At 33.1% G+C, this 26752-nt stretch overlaps 1 protein-coding gene across 3 annotated transcripts in view; it reads right to left on the bottom strand.

Annotated features, from left to right (window-relative positions):
* CCDC91 (coiled-coil domain containing 91) overlaps positions 1 to 26752 on the bottom strand; it is a 328037-nt gene that overhangs the window by 71617 nt on the left and 229668 nt on the right. For all 3 annotated transcript variants that reach the window (XM_041735811.1, XM_041735813.1, XM_041735812.1), the window contains 3 exons: positions 7666 to 7758; positions 7490 to 7558; positions 4188 to 4364 (listed from right to left, as the gene is read on the bottom strand). In XM_041735811.1, the coding sequence (XP_041591745.1) occupies positions 4188 to 4364; positions 7490 to 7558; positions 7666 to 7758 (339 nt within the window). The remainder of the gene's footprint in view (positions 1 to 4187; positions 4365 to 7489; positions 7559 to 7665; positions 7759 to 26752) is intronic.

Here is a 26752-nt window from a genome sequence, read left to right as displayed (position 1 = left end):
TCTAGGGCCTTTTCCCCTCCAACAAATGATAAGTACTCTCTGACTATACGTAATAGTAGGAAGGAAAATAAATGTACATTCACTTATCTGCAATCTTGCTTTTACAGTAAACAGGGCACTTTTAAAAACAGAGTAGTCCTTCAAATATTTCTAGTGCTAGTTTCTGAAGAGCATACATACATATAATATATAAGATGAGGAGGATTATAAATCTTGCGAAATGATCTCCTTTAGTTCTTTTAAATATTTATAATAGCACATTTGTCTTTGTTAAGTCCAACATCAACGTATCTTCCATTGACTGCTTTGGTTTTCCTGCACATGAGCCATACCTTCTTGTTTCTTTGCATATCACAAACTATTAATAAAAATGGACATTAAAATAATACAATATAGGAACTTTAGCAATCAGATTTCCTTCATCTCCCAGGAATAATTTTTATTGCTGTTATTCGTCTAGAAACTTTTCTGACTTAATTCTGCAAAATCTGTATTCCTTGTCACATGTGGCCATGGAAAGCTCTGCTGGGTTAGCTCTGCTGGGTCAGCAAATAATTACACAGCAAATCCTTAAATATGTTGAACTAGATCAGTGATCCATCATTTGCCAAGGGACTTTGTGTGATGGCTAACACCTTTAACACTGCCTTTAACACTAACTCTTCCTTAGTCTTTACTTTTTGCTTGAATAGAATCAAAATCAGTTAGTGGTGAGAGATTGGGTCTTCTCAGGTCTTTCCTGGGCATGTGCACAACTTTGTGTATGTGTGTGACCTTCAAGAAATCCAGGTTTATTTTCAGAAGTCAGTACTTTTCAAAGCCATCAATAATGGTCACATTTTCTAAATTTCCCTTTTAAGTTTTCTGGCCAGGGTCTTGTTTGACCAAGTGGTATTTCTAACTCAGGCAGTTTACACAATTGCCACTTCATTGTTTGTGACAAATATTCTGAGGATGGGGCTTTTCCCACTATAAGCAAGCTCTAAGCAAATGGGGACTTTCTGGGAAGATATCAGATGGGTCAACAGTAATGATTCCCTGGAGAAAAGTTTTGTTTGTTTGTTTTTATGGAGCTTCACATTTTGGCTACCCACTCCAGTGGCTTCTACACTGTTGGTTTTCATAGCTACCATGGTTGTTAGACTACTATTATGGAACTAGGGAGAAGGGGACGGGAGTCAAGCAAGTTAAAAATCTACAAAGCTTGCTGTTCTTAGTGAGATTTAACTATTTTTGCTGAATAAATACTCCTTGGGTTGTTGAAGCCTTTGGTTAATATCCAGAGTTCTGAAAAAGTTGATTCTGACATTTTTTGCTAGTGATTTCATTGCCTTCATGGAGAAGAAGCTAATTTGCAGGTATCTTTAGTTTATCACTCCTGAAGTGCTTAGACTCCATTTTAAAGAATACCAGTATTTGCCCAATTGCTTTTTGGTAAGTTAAGTTTATAAGTTTAAACACTTAACTTACCTGACATTCATTTTAGTGTGCAAAGTCCAGAAAGAAATGGGCAGCTAGTTACAAATATTTTCAATCTTTTCTGGTTAATTAGAAAGATACTTTTGAAATAATAAAAAAAAGATACTTTTGAGAATCTATATGGATCATTTCTGCAGAAGACTCTGCACATATATATGGTTTTCATAATTTCACTAAATTCACAGTTTGGGCCCCCTTCCATGCAACTCAGATTAACTATAATTTGCTACAGGAATTTATCCTACATAATTTGTGACATTACCTTTATAGATTTATAAATTACAGAACAATCTTATGTCCTTCTGTATTCCATATTCCATCCTATTCCGTTGGTCTGTCTGTTCTGTATCCATAGCAGTACCATAAGTTTTAATTATGCCAATTATCTTACACCTCAGAGCCTTTGTACTTAACTATTTCCCTGCCTGAAACATTCTTTTCCCAATGATTCAAAAAGTAAGCTGCTCACTTCAATGCAGGCTTCAGCTTAAATGCTAACTTCTTTCTTTCTAAGATTTTATTTATTGATTCATGGGAGACACACAAAGAGAGGCAGAGACACAGGCAGAGGGAGAAGCAGGCTCCATGCAGGAAGCCTCTAGTGGTAATCCCGGACTCCAGGCCATGCCCTGAGCCAAAGGCAGACTGCTGAGCTACCCAGGTGTCCCCAAATGCTAGCTTCTTAGTTCTTACCTGACTACCCTATTCATATACTGGTTCCCTGATTCTCCAGACTTTACATTGCTTCATTTAAATTCATAACACTAACCACTACATTTTATTATAGCTTTAATACTTTTTTGTCAGTCTTCTTCACAAGTAGGCATGCAAGTTGTTGAGTATTTTCTTACTACTCTATCACCAGAAATAAGCACAGTCCCTAGAACATAGCGGGCAGTCACTTCAATTATCAATGTGAAAACACTGACGAGTAAGTTTGACCATGTCAATTGGTATGCCTACTGGCCTAAATAAACAAAAGCTATAGAAGTATCATATGACTCCCAAGAAAAGTAAGTTGTCAATTTTCTAGAGTAGGACTATGAAGCTCTAAGGGGCTAATGGAATGACAATTGTTTGGTTGTAGCTGCTTTAGTACAACTACATGAAAATGAAAGCAGCTGTTTAAAAAAGACTGAATACATTTGACGTTAAGAGCTCACATTTGAAAACCTGCAAGTTAACTAGAAACATTGTTCTTTCTGCTATATATGTTCTTTCTTAATACTCTTAGCCACAAAGCAGTTAAACACCCATATACACACCCACACCACACCAACATACTCTCTTCCTCACATGCACCTAAAATATGCAAACATTTGAAAGAAAATAAAATGTGTTTATTCATGTCATGCTTGCATTACCCTTCACAGTACTCTGAAACTGGCAAACAAATTTTAAAGTATATCATATACTGTAGTGTTTTCTGTAGACAAAAATGCTCCTGATAAACCAGCAGAGAAGTATGCCCTTATGATATATACTTTTCTGTTTGAGTGATGAACATGTGCTGATTTATTCATGCACTCTTGCCCAATTTTCATGGTGACTAATAGCCCACATCTATGTGGGGTTAGAGGAATGGTCTGTGGTCACAAAAAGTTTTAAGTAAACTCTCCCAAATCAGAACTAAAGATCTTGACCTTACTAGCACAGAATTCCAACCAACTGAACTGACAATTAAACATCTTATATACAATACGTGCTCAATATGTATTTGATAGCACTAACAAGAGAAGAATTAGAAAGCAATCATTACTCCCATAGAAAAGAGCAAGGGAATAAAAGAATAAAATCTGTCACTACACTTCTGTTTTCTTACCACAACTACCTAAAGATCTGTAACTATGTGCTCCGGAATATATTTAAGTGACATTTTTTTTAAAAGTGCATAACATTTATCCTGGAGGTTAAAAGCACTGACTTTTTAAGGGCTTCATTAAGATTAGATAATGAATCATAAGAAAATCTTGTAGGTTGTTTGGTAAATGTTAGTCGTTTTATCTACATTTATAATGCATGATTGAGTAAACAATGATAGGTAGTACATGTAACACTTTAATCATGGAAAACAGAGTTCTATAAATGTTATTTTTTGCTTCTTATACTTGTTTGGGGAAGATTTATTCAGGTATCTCACTGCCTATGTAACAAAAAAACTAAACATCTAGAAAATAGAGCCATGCAAATTCAATTATGCAAAATGCAAGTACTGTAGTTTTTAATTGTTCAGATAAGCAGATAAGTTATTTTGTATAGGCCATATTTGTTGATATGTAATACTTTTTATGAAACCATGGGGATTATCTGTGAGGTCCTATTATCCGCACAGATATATAGACATATACATTAGACATAATTGATGGAATCAAACTGTTTTCTACATATATTCTTTTGTATTAATTGCATGTGTATGTGTACATTTGTGAAAAAAGGAAAAAAAAATTAAACCGAAGATTTATATATTGCAATGCTTAACATAAGTTTGGATTCTGACTTAAAAAAAATAATAAAAAGATAAGATTATAAGTTCTGGATTTTCAATATCAGCAAGTAGAAGGTACACTGATATATTAAAAAATATTAGTTCAAAATATTACTCTTAAAGGCAAAATAATCAATAGCCACTAAGGTAATTTTAAGATAAAATAAGGAAATTTCATTTTGAGAAAAATAAAAAGTACTTACGAAGAGTTAATTTTACTAACCTGACTTATTTTTCTTTGTTCTTGTATAGCTTTTTGAATTGCCTGAGATACTTTTTCTTGATCTTTTGCATGCTCAGTCTTCCATAACTCCCTTTCTTCAGCATGGGCTTTTTCCAAACTTTTTCTTTCTTCTTCTATGGCTTTTAAAACTGCATCCTTCATTGCTTCTTTCTCAAGCTTCAAAACAAATAATGACTCAAGTGAAAACATCTGAATGAGTGACTATATAAGTTCTTGAATAAGAAAGATTTGGGTTAATCTAAAAGGTACAAAACTTGAATTCTATAGGGCTTAGTTCTGACACTGCTGTTTTTATGCATACTTAATAACTGGTGTAAAATCAAATCAATTACTTATGTTTGTACAAATATTCATACATTATTCCCAAGGCACATCTAAACTTCACAGAAACCAAGCCTTAGCTTAAAGTAGCAGTTTTCAAACTATCTGATCTTAGAATCTCTTTACATTCTGAAAAATTATGGTTTACTTCAAAGAGCTTTTGTTTATGCTGGTTATACATATTAGTATTACTATATTAGAAAAACCAAGACAAAATAAAAATATTAATTCATTTTATAATAACATTAAATGCACTGTATATTAATAAGTAATATATTTTATAAAAATAACTGTATTTTCCAAAATGAAGAAGTGAAAAGAATATCTGTGAACCTCCTTAATATTTGACTTAACAGAAGACAGCTAGGTTCTGCATTAAATCTATAGTATGGCTTTTGGTTTAAGTACATAAAGAAAACTTAGTCTCACACAGATATGCAGTAGAAAAGAGAGTAATACTTAGCAGCCAGTTTAGATCTTTGTGAATACTGATGATTCCATACCAAAACCTAAAAAGGGGTAGTTCTTAAAGGGTAGTTGTGCTAAGGAAAATCACACAGTGGCCATAAGATGTTTGTCTTCTGCCACTTTTTCTTTTCTTGCACTTTTAATGAGTCCTTTATTTATGCATGATTTTTTTTTAAAGATTTTTATTTGGAAAGTATTGATTCAGTAAGTTATGCATCTCCTCTAGATGTTGACACATTTCATTATATCATAACAAAGACGAAGGTCACATTTGTTAATATCACCATCAATCTCATCAAAAAGGTCTTTAAGTATCTGAAAGCAGATACACATTTTCCAAAATTATAATTTTGCTTTAAAGCTCAACTTTTATCATTGGCAACAAAAACTGTTAGTTTTCTGGAGATACTGGGCTCACTCTGTTTGCTTTGGAGAAAATGTCTGCCAAATACTAAAGTCTGCATAACCCTCATTATTCAGTAAAATGGTTTTCCATGAAAACTGTTGAAATAAGAATTTCTCTCAAGAAAACCATCATATTTTGGGATGCAGTAAAGTCCATGGTCTTCCCACTTGTGATGCCTACACTTTTGTTTTTCTTCCAGTTAGCCACATTTGACACAAGTTATCAACGCTGAGTTACCATTTTCTAAACTCCTGTTTTACTCTACAATTCTTCTCTGAAACTACTCTCTTACTATGTGCTCACCAATGCTCTCCATTTTGTTAAATCCAAATAATATTTTTTTGGTTCAATCACTATTTTTCTTGACATCAAAGTGACATTCTACATAGTTGACTATTTCTGTTTTCCTTTTCTTTTTTTGCATAACAACATGCTGCTTTTATTTCTACTTATATGGCTGACTCTGTTCAGTTTTTTCTAACTTCCTTTTTTCTCTGGATTTTAAATTCTGGAGTGGCTCAGATCTTACATCACTTGTTACTACTCTATACTCTCTGGTGAGGTGATTTACATAACAATAATTTCCATGGTTACTATTACCACCTATCTGCTGAATAAAATAAACCGTATTAGCATTTTCAGGTCATTTCTTTCTCTGAGTTGCCAGGGGTAGATTCAGTTGCCTACTAGCTTTGTTATCTGAATAGATCACGATCACCTCAAATTCTATACCAAACAAATAGTACCACTTTCCATGTTGTTTCCGAGGCAATATTTCTGGGGGCTCCCAATCTGGCCTCCTTCTGTATTATCCACACCAAAAACAGATGCTGATTCTATCTCCTATTTCTAGACTTTTGTCTATTTCTTTCCTTTAAACTATTACCACTACTTTATTTCTGCTACTCACTATCTTTTAACACAGACTTTGGACACACTCTATTAATTCTTTCCTTGCCTCTAGCCTATCTGCTTCTAATTTCCCCCAAATTAATGTAAATTTTAATTATGTCATACCTACACTCAAAAATTTCGATGTGTCTATACAGAAGTACTATCCATATATGTATGATAATTTAATGCATTCCACTTTCCTAATTGGTAATAAGTAATACTTATGTGATTGTAAATTCTTTAAGAAAAAAGTCAGTCATCCTTCAGGTTTTACCCCTGGCACGGTGATTTGCAAATACGAAACTTTCAAAATATTTGCTCACTAAATTTAAATCTAAATCTCAAAAGTTAGTGCTATGTATGTATGTGTTGGCATATGTATATTTAATATGTATGGATACACTACTTAGGTATTTCAAAGTTGGCTTTAAAAATCACATATCTTTTTATAAATATATATACACATACACACATTATTTGTGATGATGCCTATTAATACCAAGTGCTGAGATGCCTGGGTGGCTCAGTAGCTGAGCATCTGCCTTTGGCTCAGGTCATGATCCCGGCGTCTTGGGATCGAGTCCCACAATGGGCTCCCCACAAAAAGCCCGATATTCTCCCTCTGCCTATGTCTCTGCCTCTCTCTGAGTCTCTCATGAATAAATCAATAAAATCTTAAAAAAAAAAAAAAAAAAAACCAAGTGCTTACTATCGTCCCAGCAGATATTCTCTAACAATAATAATCTAAATATGTGGTATTTTGATGGCATTCTAGTCCTGCATAATGTTAATTTAACAATAATAAAGATAGATAGCAGCATCCTAAGTTTAACAGGAAAAACAAGAAAGAAAACAACTCTTTGATTTTTCTTAATGAGGCTTTATACACAAAAAGTAGATTGACTATACCACTGATGAACTCAGTTTTTTTTTTTTAATTTCTTTTTAATTTTTATTTATTTATGATAGTCACAGAGAGAGAGAGAGAGAGAGAGAGAGGCAGAGACACAGGCAGAGGGAGAAGCAGGCTCCATGCACCGGGAGCCCGACGTGGGATTCAATCCCGGGTCTCCAGGATCGTGCCCTGGGCCAAAGGCAGGCGCTAAACCGCTGCGCCACCCAGGGATCCCATGAACTCAGTTTTTAAGTTCCACTTACTTACAAAGAAACCCATTATTACAGATAGAAATACCTTTGCAGCAGATACTAATGCCTCTTTATTTCTTTGCCTTTCTTCTTCCAAACATTTTTCCAGTATATCCTGAAATGATAAGACAGTTGGGTAGACAGTTAATGTATTATTTGAGGTAATTATTTGAGGTAATAGAACACATTCTTTCTACACTCTGAACAAACGTCAAGTATTACCTTCTGTTCTTGAGATTGCTGAATCAAAGCTTCCTTTATTTTTTCTTTTAATAGTTCCTTCTCTGTATCTAGCATTTCAAGGAGTCTCTGATGCTACAAGGAAAGATAAATAAATTATGATTATGGCTCTGAGACCAATAATCTACCAACAAGGAGAGCACTGGTGGAATTCATTTGCCTGGTTGTACGGAAGTAGTCATTAGAGGAAACAATGGGTAGATTGCTAAAACTAAGACTTACAAGAAAAAAAAGCCATTGAATTCACCTTTTGCCAGTCAGCCAAGAGACCTTTTCGTGGCCCCAAACTCAGTTAAGTATATGACACAGGATCTAACTTAAGCATAATTATTCCAAATTGGAAATGAATTAGAAAATGATAAAATGTCTTTAATTAAAATTAAATTTAGAAAAACTACTCACTAAAATTATTAATTTGCAGCAAAAGAAGCAATCAGATAATAACAAATGTTTATTTGATGAACAACTATCATATTATTTGTGTTTCTAGTAAAGCACTGTTAAAAAAAATGCAAGATTTATTATTATTCTCACTCCACGTCTTTACTATAGATTCAGAAAATAATCAAAACAGTCAAAGGAATTTATGTGATAGCCAATGTTACAATATGCAGAATTCATGCATTTACTTTTACTGCAATGTGCTAGCAAAAGAGCACCTATAAGCATAAGCCAATTATCATGGATTGGGCATTTGGAATTAAGAGTTTTCTAAGATAATTCAACTTTTGTAGCCTCAATATCTTCAACACAGAGAAGCAAGATACTTGTTCTGGAACAGTGCTCTTATGAGGAAACAAAACAAAAAAGAAAATATATATTCCTACTTACATAGATTTCTCATTCAGTTACTAAAGCTAAAGAAAAGTATTTTCATTGATTTCTCTGATTTTGAAGCTTCCTTTAAATAGGGTCTTATTTGAATACCCAATATTTTAAAATGGATCTCTGTTTTTCAAAGCTGTTCTGAGTTAAAATATCTTTTAGGGAGGCAGTCTACATGAAGAATAAGTGACAAAATAGTCATGTCTAGTTAGGAGAACATATGATTCCTATTTTTAATTTTAATGTTACTTTTTACCTTTATTTTTCAAGAATAGGAAAAATCACAGATCTTTTTCCATTTAAAACACACCCAAACTGTGATACAAATCATGACTTGATTATGAGAAATTATTGGTACCACATGAATTTGTGAAAAGCAGCTAACACATCAGCAGACTTACCATATGCTATATACTGAGACTTTAATTTTGTGTTCTATGTAAGTCTAAACGCCCACAAATATCACTGAATCAAAAAAAAAAAATACCTAATCCTACTTAAAATACACACATGAGAAAAAGTTTAAAAATGGTATACTAGGCAAATCATTAGATTTAGAAATGATAAATACAATTCTTGAATGAGGCCAAAAACATTCAATTTAGGCATTGAGGATAGGAGTAAACATAACGAAACTGAACCAATAAAAACTATTAGAATTAAACTAAAAAATAAACTTTTCAGAGTCATTAATAACTTTGAAAATTATTTCTTCTTAAAAAGAATTGTTATGTTGATAAGTCAGAATAATAGAAATCATTGTCATTGATTGTAAGTAGGCCAAGTTTCTCCAGTGGCCCAAGAACTAGTTAAGGAGGGTAGGTTACCTAAAATGGCAACACAATGTTTAGAAAATTCATTCTTGAACATTATTTCTTCATTCTGACAATACACTATGATGGAAGACTATTTTTGAGTTATCTTCTAAAGAATACACTCAATATTACCATTGGAAAGAAGAATCCTATGTAAAATACACTCTAAGTAAAATCATTGATCTACTTGAGAAAATATAACTAGGTTACTGACTTTTCTTATACATATAGGTAATAAATAGCTAATATTTTTGGAGCATTTTTGAGGTTTCAGGCATTGTTAAAGAGCTTTACATGTAGTTATACATTATATTCCCAACAAACTGCTAAATCAGGCAATACTCTTCTCTGTTTCAGACCATCTGGGCCTTAGATCTGGGCCTTAGAAAAGCTATGTAAATTGCCAGGTCTCTAATGAATCACTTTAGCAATAATCGTATCAGTATACTCATTATCAACAGGAATAATTACCTACTAACTAAACGTGGCCTCAGTTTTACCTACATGTTACACAGTAACTAAAAGCTTCTTATTAAAAGCTGTATGTCAGGTAAAGCCTCGCGCATTAGGCTTTAAAAGAATTTTACTAATCTATACTTCTAATTTTGTTCTTTTCAGAATAACATTAAAATAAGATCTTCTCTGAAAACAATTAATATTAGGAGAGAGGATTCAGAAAGATACTGACTGGCATGTGAGAAGTTAACTCTTAAAATTAAACATAATTTATAAAATGAATAACCCACAAGTAGCTAATCAAGAATAATATAAACATAAAATATATTATTTTTATAAGAGTCTCATATGCTGATTGTGAAAAATGCAAAGAAGTAGTGAAAATCACCCAGAATTTTATCACCCAAAGGCAAACATCCTTCAGGAGGGCTCTCTACATAAATATACAGCTCCACGTAAACATTTTATATAATAAGCTTATAACTACTATAGTGTTTTTGAACTCGACTATTATTTCTATATAAACATAATTATGCCATTATTTTTATTACACTAATTATACATTTCACATGTCCTATTTATACATATGTATGTTTACAATATTTCCCTTTTAAAAAAAATCTTGATTTTTGTGCATGCATCTTGCCAACTTATACAATTATGGCCTTGTGAAATATTCCTAGGGGTGGTATTAGGTTGATGATCGAGTATGGTTTATATTTTGGTGCATGCCCTCAAACTATTCCAGAAAGAAAATGCCAAATTACACCTCTGCTAACAATAGTAGGACAAAGGACAGGGCAGATTCTCCTGGAGAACAGGCTCATTGACTGGATATCAACTAGCCAGGGACACTGTGCCACTGTTGTCACAGGGATACCAACAATACTTGGTATCTATGAGCCAATCATGGCTGTTTATTTCATCATTCTCCTTGTTTGAAAACAGGGATTTTTGTTGCATCTTTTCTGTTCTTTCTCTTCTTTTTGAATGCACGGATTATAGTTATGGGGGAGGGGGCAAGGGCCCTTCTATTTCCACATTATCTCTTCAAAGTTTCTTCAAAGTTCCTTTTTTTTTTTTTTTTTTTTGGTTTGAGTCAGTAATTTTCTCATTTAGGATGTTTTTCCAAAATTTAGTCATGTTTTTCAGTCCATGCATGCTAACATCTCAGACATGAAAATGCTGGTAGGAAATTCTGTGTATGTGGAGGAGCTTCACGAGAACTGCAAAAAGCTGGCTTTTTTCATGGTTATGGTGGCAATTCCCAAATGTCAGGTCTATAAGCACCTTCTTCTTAAAGCTGCTTTTTGTCTACAAAAAAAAAAAAAAATCCCCAATTTTCTCACTGGTATGATATGCTTGAAGGGGGTGTGGGTAAAAAGCTGACTGGTAAAACAGATTTTGGTTTAATCTCTCAGTTTTGATTCCCTGCCTTACTCCTGCTCTTTATGAGGTCAGATTTTTGAGTTTGATTACTCCTTTGTGCTACTAGGATGTATAGTTAAGTATCTGAATAAGAATGATGTGCATGGAGACTTTCAACCATTCCTCCTGCTTTTAGAGCTAAGCAGCCCCTCCCTCGTGCACCTATTTCCTGAGGCACTCTAAGGTTCTGCAGGACATAGCGGCTTGCTTCCTATGGGTTTCACCTCAGTGGGCTAAGATTACAATTCTTTAGCCACTTGCCTGTATCTCATCCCTGTTAGTTTGTTTTTGTTCGTTTTGGTCCCTGTATCTCATCCCTGTTAGTTTGTTTTTGTTCGTTTTGGTCCCTTTTACTATCATTGTGTGTGTGTGTGTTGTGTGCACAATTTTTTTGTGGAGGAGAGGTACAGAGAGGTAGAAGAGATGAGTATATTTAATTCACCATATTTATTGAGATTTAGAATCACTTTTTAAAGCACCGTGTTAGAAACTTTACAAGTATTATTGCGAATCCTCACAACAACCCAAAATGTCTTATTAGTTACATCTGACAGATTTCCAAACTGAGTTTCAGAGCAGTTATATAATCTGCTTACATTCATGGGGCTAATTAATAATTAAACTGAGACTGGGGCCCAGGAGGCCTGAATACAAAATCCACAGATCTTTATACTAGATTCTCTAGAATCAACATACAACTAAGGGCTCTCTCTGTTCCATCTCTCTGGACTGCTTCTTGGACTTTCTGAGTTTCAGTCACACATTTATACTCTTCACCTAGCCTTATAGTTATTTTTTGGTCACGGTATGTCTCTTTCCCCCTACTCCCACATCTGGCCCCTAAAGGGAAGGTAACAGAGATGGCAAGGCCACAAAAACTTGGAAGGGAAAAACTCATCCTTGACAAATAAACTTTTTTTTTTTTTTAAATTTATTGAGGTAGTTGTAGGATATTTAGATAGTTGAATCTCTCCCATTGGAATCCCAAGAAATATACACAGTGAGCCAAAAACTTTACTCAGCAATCAAAGCCTGTATCAGCTAACACATTTTCTTTTTCTCAACAACACACATACTTTCAGGGAAGAGATTTTTCTGAAAGAATAGATTAATATTTAAACCACAATGATAAAAACTGCATTATGTATTTCTGGAAGATGAAAATAAGGTATTCTTCAATTACATTTATATTTGGGGACATCTCCCTGGGAGGTAGTGTACCTCATCAGAATTAATATGGATATTGGACTCTTATTTCCATAGTGTAGTGGTTATCGTGTTTGCCTCAAACATGGGCATTGGAATCAGACAGATCTGGAGTCAGTCACTAGTTTTTCACTTATGAAAGCTACAACTTAAAATTTTCTAAGCCTCTTTTTTGTCCTTTTATTATGTAAGTAAGGCTAGTAATGCCAACCTCACATTTATGAGAATTAAGTGAATATATGTAATGTATCTGGTATTCAAAAATGTTAACTAGACTTCCTGTCAAACAGCTGATAAAAAAAATGTAATAAAATTCACTTATGAAAATGATTTTTTTATATATAAAAGAAAAGATTAGTTGCTGCTCAAAAATAAAGACCTTAGGGATCCCTGGGTGGCTCAGCGGTTTAGTGTCTACCTTCAGCCCAGGGCATGATCCTGGAGACAAGGGATAGAGTCCCGGGTCAGGCTCCCTGTGTGGAGCCTGCTTCTCCCTCTGCCTGTGTCTCTGCCTCTCTGTTTCTCTCTGTGTCTCTCATGAATAAATAAATAAATCTTAAAAAAAAAAAAAGTAAAGGCATCAGAAGGAATGTCAACATCCTTTTTCAATAATAATTTTGAAAATATCTTTCACTAAAATATAGTTAACAACATTTTATAATCCATACCAATTTATTTCAGTGAATATTATTAAATTATAATCTTATAATCATGGCTTTGCTCCTGTCACAGAGTACCTGAATCCAGGAAAAAGAAGATCCCAAACTAAAAGCAGTAGTTGTAGACATTTCACTTGAAACTTTTCAAATTGTTTTATTTCAATATAAATTAAGGTTGCAATGTATTTTTGCTCTCAACATGACTGCTGTCTTTCCTATTTCTAGACTTGAGATAGAATAAACCTCTCTATAAAATCTGACCATGACTATACTGCTATATTTTGGGTATAATGAATAATAGCACCAACTATGGGCCCAGGGACATAAAAACATGGATTCAAATACTAGCTCTCCTTGCTAGCTCTTCTCTAGTTATATGGTATTTGACAACTTTTTAAACCTGAAATTCAGTATAATCTTCTGAAAAATGAGGATTAGAAATCATTTTATAGGATTGTTCTGATGAACTGATGAAATACAGGAAATGTTTTTGTTTTTGTTATTTAAAGATTTATTTATTCATGAGAGACACAGAGAGAGAGAGAGAGAGAGAGAGACAGAGACAGAGACAGAGACACATGTAGAGGAAGAAACATGGGATTCGATCTGGGATCCCAGGATCATGCCCTGAGCCAAAGGCAGATGCTCAACCACTGAGCCACCCAGGGGTCCCAGGAAATGTTTATGATATAGCATCATATCTATTGTAAGTATTGTAAGTAATCTTTAGTTGTTAGAGTTAAGAACTTTGATAAAAAATTTGAATATCCTGTACATGTTGATTTTCTATTATTCCTTTCTTAAAATTGTTTAGATGATCAATCTTTATGGTAAAAATTCAACTACATATTTTAATACCTTATTTTTATATCAAATTATCCTATGTTTATGTTTACTCTTGTATATAAATTTATAAGTTATACATAATTTCTGTACCTATATATAAATTTATAAATTCACTAACGCCTTTGGTTCAGCCATTCATGCAAGAAATATTTGCCTGGTGCCTACCAACACCAGATACTGTACTAGTTTTTAGGGAGCATGCCCTTAGGAACATTAATGTCTAATAGACAATCCATGAATCAAGAATACCATCTTCTTATATTTCTCTTGAACCATTTTATATGAAAAAAAAGTCTTCAAAGAATACATTAACAACCAATTTTTTTCTCTCATTTCAAAATAACTTTTTAGGTACCAAAAATGCTTTGGAAATAAATAAATAAATAAATAAATAAATAAATAAATGAATCACTCCCTCAAAACTACAATATACAAATTTTAAGTGAAATGTTAGAAGAAAAAAATATAACTATAGCATACACTGAATCATCATGAACACTGAACAGTGTATAGGATTGCTGAATCACAATAATTTACACTGAAACCTAATATAACACTGCATGTTAATTAAAACAACAGAAAGAAACTTAATAGGATAAAAAAATTAAAAAGTGCCTTTAAGAGAAGAGATAGCAATTAAACACAAAATGGCCATAGAATTCTCAAGAATCAGAATATAATTTTCTTGCCTTTCATTTACTAATATGAACTTTGTAGTGATAAAACATGTTTACAGTGATAGAAAGATACAGTTAATACATATAAATACTTTAGCACAGTGCCTGTCCAATAGAAGATCTTAAATTGTTAGATACTATTATTACACTACTACAAACTACTACTTCTACTTCCATTTTTCTATTTTGGTACAATATATACTACAAATTTTTTTTTCTTCTTTTTTAAAGATTTTATTTGAGAGAGAGAGAGAGTGAGGATGTGAGCGCAAGTGAGGTGGAGCAGAGGGGAAGGGAGAGGTAGAAAGAATCTGAAGCACATGCTGCACTCAGCACAGAGCCTGATGTGGGGCTCAATCCCACAACTCTGAGATCATGACCTGAGCCGAAATCAAGAGCCAAATGCTTGACTGACTGAGCTGCCTGGGTGTCCCACAACAACAAAAAAAATTTTTTTTAACTTTTTCAAGATGGACAAGTGACATTAATTATATTCACAGTGCTATGGAATCATCGCCATTATTTCTTAATTTTTTCATAATCCCCAAGAGAAATTCTATGCCCATTAAGCAATGATTTATTGGCCTCTTACCCCAGCTCCTGGTAACCTCCAATCTACTTTCTATCTCTACAAATTTGCCCATTCTAGAGATTCCACATAGGTGGAATCAAATCGTAGTCATCTTTTTGTTTGGCTAATTTCACTTAGCATAATGTTTTCAAGCCTCATTCATGTTGTACTATGCATCTGAACATCATGCCTGGTTAGGGCTGAATGATACTACATTGTATACATATACCACTTTTGTTTTATCTATTTATTTGTTGATGGACACTTGGGTTGTTTCTACCTTTCAACTATTTGAATATGCTGCTATGAATATTCATGTGTAAAAATCTATTTGAGTCCCTCTTTTCAATTCTTTTGAATATATACCTATGAGTAGAGCTGCTTGGTCACATAATTTATTTTTAATTTTTTGAGGAACCACCAAACTGTTTTCTATAATTGTTCCACTGTTTTACCTTCTCACCAGCAATGTGCAAGGGTTCTAATTTTTTTCACATCCTCTATAACATTTGTTATTTCCTTTTTTTCCTTATTATTATAGTCAACTTAGTAACTGTGAAATGGTATCTCACTTTTTTTCATTACTCTAAGTATGCTGAATATCTTCATAAATGCTGCTTCTACTTCTGATACCCTACTACTCCTTTTCAAATATTACTACTATTATCTGCACAAATAGGAACATGATTAGGGCTCTTTTTGCAGCCCTTATAAGACTGTAGTAGAAAGTGCACTGGACTTGAGGTTTGTTCGTTGTCTTAAGAGTCTGCCAAAGGTAGGGATGCCTTTCCTCTTTGGGCCAGAGGTTATTTCAGGTAATCACAGTAAACTAGAGATTAAATGTTAAGAAACAGCTTGGCCAAAAAGATTTCAGCCTTCTTTTATTCTATCTAAAATAAAGTATGAAGCATATTTGGGGATTGTTTTATTACTCCCACTTTCCGCCTCAATATAGAATTCCTTCATTGTCCAAGGTACCAGCACCCTTGAAATGAATCACATAGTTTTTGATGGTATGAAGAATGGTAAATACTTTCTTCTGCACCTTACTAGCTGTCCATTCCAAGGTGGGGATGTTCTGGACACATTTGTTACATAACTCATAGACAAAATTGAACCAAATGGCAATATTCAATCATAAGATTCTTGTCCAAGTATTTATGACTTCTACACACAGAGTAACTTTCATTAGAATTTCAAGACATACCACCTATAGCATTTTAAAAGGCACTATGAAAATTAATTAAAATATATACCAAGAAATCTCATTTAAGAACCATGAAGAGTTCACTATCTTTGGCTTATCTAAAATATTCTGTTGACAGATTCTTAAAATTTATATCAATTTTTTTTATGATATTGAAAAAAATAAACGCAAACAAAACAGTTCCATTATCTTATAGAGTAGATGTTTCACATAAGGGTCTCAAGGAAAGTCCTTTGAAATTTAGCCTAAAACAAAAGGCATTCAGAAATAGATTATGCTTTTTCCTCCTTTTGGAGTAAATTCCTCTGAGTGAAAAATGTTTGATGCAGAGGCAAATATAAATACGGAGGTTATGTGGTTTTTACTTGATTCCTGTAAAAAATATTTAAAAATCTCTTCTTTCTTGGAATTTGAGTCACAAGAGATATTGTAAAGAGATTTAATCACAATCACATACGGACACTGTTTTGTATATTAAATTTTAGACTAAGCAATCATGGAAGCTCATGTTCAGGACAGTTATCTATTTATCACAGGTCCACAAACTTCACCTTATATTATTCATGGGATGTGTGTGTGTGTGTGTGTGTGTGTGTGTGTGTGTAGTATCTATTCTGTACTATAAACTCAAGAAGTATCATTTCATTTTCGTTAAGCACAGACATTGAACAAGATCAAGCAGTCTGGTAAGGCAGTCTTAAAGCACAAGCTCATATATGCCTCTGTTTAACATGACTTTACGGACATTGAATAAATTTAATAAATGTTTTAATGTAAAGTAAGTCGCAGACATTTCACCCATTCATGGGACAACACATTAAATATTGTTTAGAAAGAAAACCTAAAAAAGATAAACTATGAGATTAAATCTACTCAAAGCAGTTACCACAAGCCCAATAATATCAATAAACTTCTTAAACTGAATAAAATAAAACTCTAATATAAGCTACACTAGGTTTATTTCACCTAAATAGACATATTTCTAATAGGTATGAGAAATGTAAACAAATAAGTTATTCGTCTTATATAAACAGATCTTTAAGGGAGAAATAAAAAAGAATGAGACAAATGGAGTGACAGATACATCAACATAAAAAAAGGTAGGACTAGTTTATATTCCTACTACGAGGTTTCTATATTTGGATAGTGTACTTATTATTAAATGCAGAGTATATGTCTCAATCCTAAATTTAAGTAGAATATTTCTGCTTCAACCATTTTCAAGTGAAATAGCTTTTGAAAATGCATCGGAATCTTATTATTCCTTTCACTTGCCTAAGCACAATACAATAAGCTTGTTTCAACATAACTGTGTCTTTCAAATGGACATTTGAAATAAATGACCCATGTATTTAAGATAATCCCCTAGGTAAAAAAGAAAAAAAAGAAACAGATTTATGCTCACTTCCCAAAGAGCATACTACAACTGATGTAGTACTTTCCAGGAACCAAAGTGATATCATACTAACTGTCCTTAAGTCTAGTCTGTGTTTCCTACTCCTAAAATTTATCATCAAAAAATACTATGTAATTAGTTCTCAATTTTTCATGCTTGTTGATTTTATAACCTCCTTCATGCTTGTTGATTTTATACTCTGCACAGTAATATCCCAAAAATAGACTATTTTTAGAGGTAAGTTGACAGAATATTTTAATTTATGTAGAATGAGGATCTGCCAGACAAAAATCAGTTTCAGGAGCATAGCTCTCATTGTTTGCATTGTGTTTCCTATATCAAAAATTCAGTTTTATCCATATTTTATGTGTTTGTGTACACGTGCACACACATATACATAAATATATAATACACATATGTATTTTATATATATATAATAATGGAAAAAAGTGTTGACATAAATGATAAGAGCATATGTTTCATAAAACAAATGCAATTACTGGGATGCCTGGGTGGCTCAGCGGTTGAGCGTCTGCTTTTAGCTCAGGGCATATTCCTGGGGTTCTGGGATCAAGTTCCACATCGGGCTCCCTGCATGGAGCCTGCTTCTCTCTCTGCCTATGTCTCTGCCTCTCTCTCTGTGTTCTCTCATGAATCAATAAATAAAATCTTTAAAAAAAATGCAATTATGATAAAATGGAAATCTTAAATTTGTTGAAATGAAAGAACTATTGCCCTTAATAGGTTATTCGCTGAACTAAGGACAGTCCCTGAACTAAGGACAGTCTACACAAGATCTCTAATACTTAAATAATGTAATTGAGTAATCTATCTATAAAGGTAAAGTATATATAAAAAAATAAATAAGGTATAATTACTGATTTCATAATTTTTAGATGTCTGGGGAATGAAAACTCTTAAATTAGGTAACTTTATTAATCAGTGTTAGCATATGTTTAAAAAGACATCTTGGGATCCCTGGGGGGGCGCAGTGGTTTAGCGCCTGCCTTTGGCCCAGGGCGCGATCCTGGAGACCCGGGATCGAATCCCACGTTGGGCTCCCGGTGCATGGAGCCTGCTTCTCCCTCTGCCTGTGTCTCTGCCTCTCTCTCTCTCTCTCTCTCTCTCTCTCTCTGTGCGACTATCATAAATAAAAAATAAAAAAAATTAAAAAAAAGACATCTTGTACAAAAACAGAAGACTGCTTATAATGCAAAAGAATAAAAACAACATGCATAAAGATGCACAAAATAAAATTCCTTATAAAAGTGCAAAAGTCAAAACTTTAAAAAATGTTCAACAAAGGAGTGCAGTACAACAAATGATAGTATATCAACTATAAAAGAAGTATCGTGTGGTCATTAAGCATAAACTTATGCAGTACGATAGAATAATGTTTATAAAATACATTACTTGAAGAAAAACCGTAAGATCATTTAAGGCCATCATCATTATTATAACTATGTAATATTATATGTATTTGAATAAATATTGAAAAGGATCACAAGAAATTGGGAACCTGGTGGACAGATTATTCTTTTAAAATTTTACTATAATTTTAATAAATTCAATAGACAAAGGATAGTACTCAAAATCGCAGTAGGAATATAACTGATCTGTAAAGGAGAAATGATGGACAGGACTAAGGTATGCTTAAAATACTAATTAAATAATCAACATGCATTTTGTCTACATTTTAGAAAAAAATTTAAAAGCTGTGAAAATTAAGAATTTACTCTTTTTTGTTAAATTACACAAGGTACAGCAAAACAGAGGCGTATGGGAAAGTCTGGATTAGGTATACTTTTGTGGGTAAATATTTAATGTTAGCTCTCAAATCTGACCCTATTGGCCTATGGTATAATCTTATAAGCCATTAGGAACTCAAATCTAACCCAAACATACTCTTTTCCAATCTAATTTATCTTCAAGTCATTTCAACACGCTAATGACCAACTTATTTTCTTCTACATTTATTTGCTATATCACTATTTTCATATTTCTCTACATATTTAATAGATACTCTCTTTCAAAAGAGTTTTATGCATTGAAGAAGACTGATTAAAAGCTGTCTACTTTGGGGTAGAACCTTTAATTAAGGTGATGAGTATTTTAAACCACTATATAAGAATAAAGTACACATGACTTCCTAAGAGTGTTTCATTAACATGTTTTAGAATATCTTAGATATCTACTCTGAGATGTATGCTTTGGAAAATGGTACTTTAAACCATTATTGTCTTGCCAGGCTATTTATTGATTTCAGCAATTTTAAAATAATTATGAATATAATTATTAAAGCTCATTAATAACACCAAATGTTTACATTTACATTAAACAAAGAGATAAATAAAAAGTGAATTCTATACTTTTCTGGTTACATCACACAAAATATACTATGGAAAACTCAGTATAGAAATGTTGGATAAAAAATACAAAACATCCCCTTGAATATTACTGAGCTGATAAGACAGTTAAGTAAACAGGCAAAACTGATAAAAAGCACAAATTCATGGAAGTAAGCAAGCTGTGAATACAGTGAATGTTCTTAGGAGATGTGAGGAATACTAAAATATTAGAATTCTGTTTTTAAAGGACCATGCTTACAAACAGAAACAAAACCTAGGAGATTAAAAGAGGAAAAGTTAGGACACTCTTGTATAAAGCTACAATGCCTGAAAGGTAATGCTCTAAGTAGATAAACTAGAAAAAACCCACAAAACAAAGAGGATCTGAAAGGTTTTTGTTTTGTGTTGGGGGCATGGGGTGAGGGGAGGGAGGTTCCCTGATAATTCATAATTACATGCTACTTTCTTTGTAGGTTTAGGGCAAAAATTTCAGTGCATCATGTATCTCAAATATCCATAACTAAAACTTTGCCCCTGAAGGACTGTCAGATGCAAAATAATTCTTCCATAGAAGAATAGACCTTGAACCTAAGCATCAAAGAATTATCACAATTAAAATTCCAATGAAAAAGGATCTCACAGATATAAAACATAAAATATTCAAGGAAACAAGCTACCATGAATGTGAGAAGAAAGTTATGGAGAATCAGACCTTAAAAAAACAGCACACACAAGAATGACTCAATATAAATTATTTGCAAAAAAACACATTTATTTTTTAAAGTGTCAACAGTATAAGAGATAAGACACCATAAAAATGAACACATTTACTTGGAAAAAATCATATGGAATGTGGAAATGAAATATACATTAACTGAAAATTAAAGCTCAATGTTTGTCTTAAACTTCATTTTAGGCAGAAAAATAAAAACAGGAAGACAGATGTGAAGACATTACACAAAATGACAAACACAAAAAAATTAAAAATATGCTAGAGAAGTATGAGAGACACTGAGGATAGATCAAGAAAGTTTAATATATTAGAGTTGTGGAGGGAAATAATAGAGAGAATGAGATAGAAGCAATTTTCCATATTAAAACCCAATAAAGGGATCCCTGGGTGGCTCAGCAGTTTGGCGCCTGCCTTCAGCCCAGGGCCTGATCCTGGAGTCCGGGATCGAGTCCCACGTCAGGCTTCCTGCATGGAGCCTGCTTCTGCTTCTCCCTCTGCCTGTCTCTGCCCGCCCCCCACTCTCTCTCTCTCTCCGTGTGTGTGTGTGTGTGTGTGTATGTGTCTGTGTGTCTCATGAATAAGTAAATAAAATCTTAAAAAAAAAAAACAATAAATAACATAAAATGTTCTTTTAAAAATTCAAGCCAAGTAATATTATGGTGAAAAAGCAGAACTCAAAGCAAAAGGGGATTCTGTATCAGCACCCATAAAGAAATGATTAACTGCCTATAAAAGTGGTAATTACTATTAACTCAGAATTACATGTGTAGTAAAACTACAAGAATGAGAAAGAAATGTTTATTATGATAAAAACAAAAAAAAAAAGTTTATCAACAACACACAAATACAGAAGGACTTTCCAGTGCTATCCACTTCAGTTTTCATCTCAATAGATGCAAAAAAAAGCATTTAATCAAATTCAGTATCTTTTTATCATAAACACTTCCTGTGATAAACATGATAAAAATCTATCATGATAAATATAAACACATGATAAGAACTATCATGATTAACATGATAGACACTTCACTTGACAATTTAAGTACAAAAGAAACATAAATGAACTCAAAATGGATCACAGATGCAAATGTAAAACACAAATTTATGAAAGTCCTAGAAGATGACATAAGAGAAAATCTAGAAAACATTGTGTGTGATGACTTTTTAGATACATATCACAGGCGCAATCCATGAAAGAAATAATGTATAAGCTAGACTTCATTACAACTTAAAACATCTATTCTGATAAAGACAATATCTAGAAAATAAGGAATCAAGCTGTATATTAAAAGAAAATATTTGCAGAAGACACATATGATAGGACTGCTAATCAAAATATATAAAGAACTATTAAAACTCAAAAATGAGAACATGGAGAAGGTGACTGAAAAATAGGCAAAACACCAAAAGAGACACCTGACCAAGGATACAGATGGCAAATAAGCATAAGAAAAAGTGTTCAAAATCATATGTCATCTGAGGATTACAAATTGGAACAAGGTATCATTATTACACCTATTAGAATGGCCAAAATCCCAAACACTAAACATAAATGCTGGTGAGGATGCAGAGCAACAGGAATTCTCATTCATTGCTGGTGGGAATGCAAGATGGTACAGTCAATTTGGAAGACAGTTTGGCAGTTTTTTTATAAAACTAAATATACTCTTGCCATTCAATCCAGCAATCTCACCCTTTGCTATTTTCCCAAATGAGCTGAAAACATATGCCCACATAAAAACCTGCATACAGATATTTATAGCAGCTTTATCAATAATTACCAAAACCTGGAGGCAAATAAGAGATCCTTCAGTAGCTGAATGTATAAATAAACTTTGGTACATTCAGACACTGGAGTATAATTCAGCACAAAAGGAGATGCATTATCAAGTCATGAAAAGACATAGGAGACATTTAAAGGGATACAACTAAGTGAAAGAAATCAATCTGAAAAAGCTACATATTGTAATATTCCAACTATATGACATTCTGGAAAACACAAAATTATGGAGGCAGTAAAAAAGATTAGTGGTTGAAGCACAATGGAATTTTAGGGTACTGAAACTATTCTAAATGATGTTACAGTGGTGGATACATGTCATTATATATTTGTTTAAACCCACAGAATGTAAAACACCAAAAATGAATCCTAATGTAAATTGTAGACTTCTGATGATAATAATATATCAATATAGACACCACTATGGTATAGATGTCGATGGCAGCAAATATACAACTGTGCTGTGGAATGTTGATGGTAGGGAAGGTTTTACATGTGTGGGGCAGGAGGTATATGGGAACTCTCCGTACTTTCTGTTCAGTTTTGCTGTGAGTATAAAATACTTCTAAAAAATAGGGCAGCTCTGGTGGCTCAGCGGTTTAGCACCGCCTGCAGCCCAGGGTGTGATCCTGGAGACCAGGGATCGAGTCCCACGTCAGGCTCCCTGCATGAAGCCTGCTTCTCCCTCTGCCTGTGTCTCTGCCTCTCTCTCTCTCTCCCCTCTGTGTATTCTCATGAATAAATAAATAAAATCTTAAAAAAATAAAACCTCTAAAAAATAAAGTCGAATTAAGAGAAAAAGACTGTCATGTCATATTCACAGTAAAAATCCAGCTGCATCCTGCTTATAAGAGATATATTGAAACCCAAAAATGACTGATAATTAATGAATGGTAAAGAGGGTTAGGCAAATTCTAACCAAGACGAGACTTAGTTATATTAATATCACTGACAGGCTTTTAGGCAAAAGGAATTCCTAGAATAAAGACATCACTACAAAATAACAAGAATACAGAATAATTTAAATTTATATGCACATGATAACATATCCTCATAACAAAAAAGGCAAAACCTGTCACAACTGCAAAGAAAAACTGGTGGTCCTATTATTACAGTAGAAGATTTTAATACATTTCTTTCATAATCAGATCAGGCAGTGGAAAATCAGCATGGTGGCATAAACTTTGAATATAACAGGCTTAATAAAGGGATATATATATGTAACACTAACCCAATAGTGGAAAATACACAGTTTTCAAGCATACATAAAACATTTATAAAATTTTGCCAAATTGTGGGTAATTATTACATTTAAAAATAAAGTGTCATATAAATATCACTTTCTGACCACAATGTAGTATTAGAAATCAATAATTAATAGATTTAAAAATGTCATACTTGGGATTTTTTGGGAATTTTTAATATGATTTTATGCTGATTAGACGCACTTATAAGTCACAGTCAACTATAGAGTTGAGAAATTACAAGACACCCCTGGCATGGGCAGAACATTTCTCTTTCACAGAGAAACAGAAGGGTATAAAATAATTTTTAATGTAAATAGAAATATGTACTTCATTACAGTGGAAATCACTAACAGAGTATCTATCCTGTAATGACAGTCATTATCATTTAAAGAGTGAATTCTAATAATATTTTCATATAAAGAAATTTAGTGGAATCTATGTATATCACCTTAGGTTTCTTTCCAAATGTATAAGTAGTTTCTTTATTGCAAATTCAATTGAATATCTGTTTTTTCTAATAATGTTTTATGTAAATATAATCCTAGAAATCAGATTCCCATTCCAGACTGTGGGCTTCTTTAGGGTAGTGAATATATCCGCTTTTTGCAAATTATACAAGGATGTGTGAAGAATGATGGACAAAATAGAATAAATCCTATGTATTCAGGATACTATTGTCATTAAGTGTGTTGTATGTATATCACAACCTCATTTTAGCTATTTTGTCTCATTGTTCCATTTCCACCATCTCTTTTTAAAACCATCAGTTTGTTCCTTTGTCATGACTTGGCACTGGAGGGTATTATGCTGAGTGAAATAAGTCAATCGGAGAAGGACAAACAGTGTATGTTCTCATTCATTTGGGGAATATGAATAATAGTGAAAGGGAATATAAAGGAAGGGAAAAGAAATGTTGGGAAATATCAGGAAGGGAGACAGAACATAAAGACTCCTAACTCAGGGAAACGAACTAGGGGTGGTGGAAGGGGAGGAGGGCGGGTGTTGGAGGGGAATGGGTGACGGGCACTGAGGTGGACACTTGACGGGATGAGCACTGGGTGTTTTTCTGTATGTTGGTAAATTGAACACCAATAAAAGTTAATTAAAAAAAATAAAATAAAATAAAATCACAGAAAAAAGGCAGTGTATTTAATATTATGGTTTTAAATTTCATCGTTTTTCCTAATGGAAATAGGTATTATAATTTGGTTTAAAATAATACAAGCCTGTACATTTTTAAATGATTAACTATCATAATAGTGCTTCCTAAATTAAACTACTAACTCACCCATCAAAATAACCTAAATGTGGGGCAGCCCGGGTGGCTTAGCAGTTTAGCGCTGCCTTCAGCCCAGGGTGTGATCAGGAGACCAGGGATCAAGTCCCATGTCAGACTCCCTCCATGAAGCCTGCTTCTCCCTCTGCCTGTGTCTCTGCCCCCCGCCTCTCTCTGTGTGTCTCTCATGAATAAATAAATAAAATCTTAAAAAAAAAATAACCCAAATGTGGAAGACTAGAAAAAATGTTCTTGGTAAATTATACTTTTTTGGATAAAATTATTCAGTATCAGAAAAGTAAGGCTAAAAATTTTTCATTTAAAACTTCTACTTGAAATCTCTTAAAAATACATATACAGATAAAAGGGGAATGAGGAAATTTGGGGGAGGTCATAAGAATGTTTTTTAATCTTGATTTAGGTGTTAACTGTAAAACTTTTGAAGTCTGTCAAAATTCAAAAGATGGTTCACCTAAAATAGGTGGATTTGACTGTATGTGAATTATACTTCAGTAAACCTGAAGAAAAAAAACACATATATGGTTTATGTTAATTTTGAACTCATACTATTTCTGTCTACTTACAGTATTCTTATGTTTTGCCTCCAGTAAAAGGCCACTCTTGCAAATCCCATTACAATGTTACACCTTTTTAATCCTTCCCTAAAACTGAGGAAGAACTGCCTACTCTCTTACCTGTAACCTCAGAGAACTTTGTTTCTGCCACTAGTGTATTATTTATTATATTGTATTCTAATTCATTTTTATGTCTCACATAATAAGACATTTGTTTCTTAGAGGCAGAGAATGTTCTTATAGTTAAAAAAAAAAAACTTTCTAGTACAGTGCCTAGTACATTGAAAGCTCTTATGGTATCATTATCGATACTAGTGTTCAAGAGAAGTCTAGTAATTATTAAAATGACTGCCCAAAGGTAATTTAAAGAAAAAAGAGTACTGGATTAATATCTGACTCTGATAACAACAGGCAACTGTCTTTCTCTGAACCATGATGAAAGGAAAAAAAAGTAGTGGTCACCTAAAAATTGTACACAAATATTATTGGGAAACTAATTAAATAACTCCTAAGTGCAACCTGACCAGTACTTTAACAAGGTTACAGTTTGAACCACACCAATCATCTGGTTTGCAAGATTTCCTGCTGGACATCAACACCAACCACTCGTTAGACCCAAAACCACCTTGGGAAATAGCTGTGGGTAAGATTTACACAGACCAGTAATGGACTAAATTACTGGTTCAGTTGAAACACAGGTCAGAAGCATATATATGACAGAAATTGGAAAGTTAATAAAAAGAATTATATATCAGACACCAGCCCCCTCTTCAAAATTTAGCTGAGAGTTCTAAGAGTCTCAAGTTATAAGAAGACTTAAGAAAGGTCTGGCAATTTTCTCACACAAACTTTATAATTATCATGAAATAAAAACTGGTGAATAACATCTTGGGAAAGATTATCATATCATTAATATCTTTTAGATAGGAAATGAAATAATCATATCAACACCTTTGATATATTTTCTTGAAAGATTATATGTTCATCTAGAAAAACAATGTAGAAAATAAAAAGACAATGCCTC

This window comes from Vulpes lagopus, chromosome 21 (assembly GCF_018345385.1).
Source record: "Vulpes lagopus strain Blue_001 chromosome 21, ASM1834538v1, whole genome shotgun sequence".
In the NCBI taxonomy this organism is placed as follows: Eukaryota; Metazoa; Chordata; class Mammalia; order Carnivora; family Canidae; genus Vulpes; species Vulpes lagopus.
This window is presented reverse-complemented; position numbering and strand designations above follow the sequence as displayed.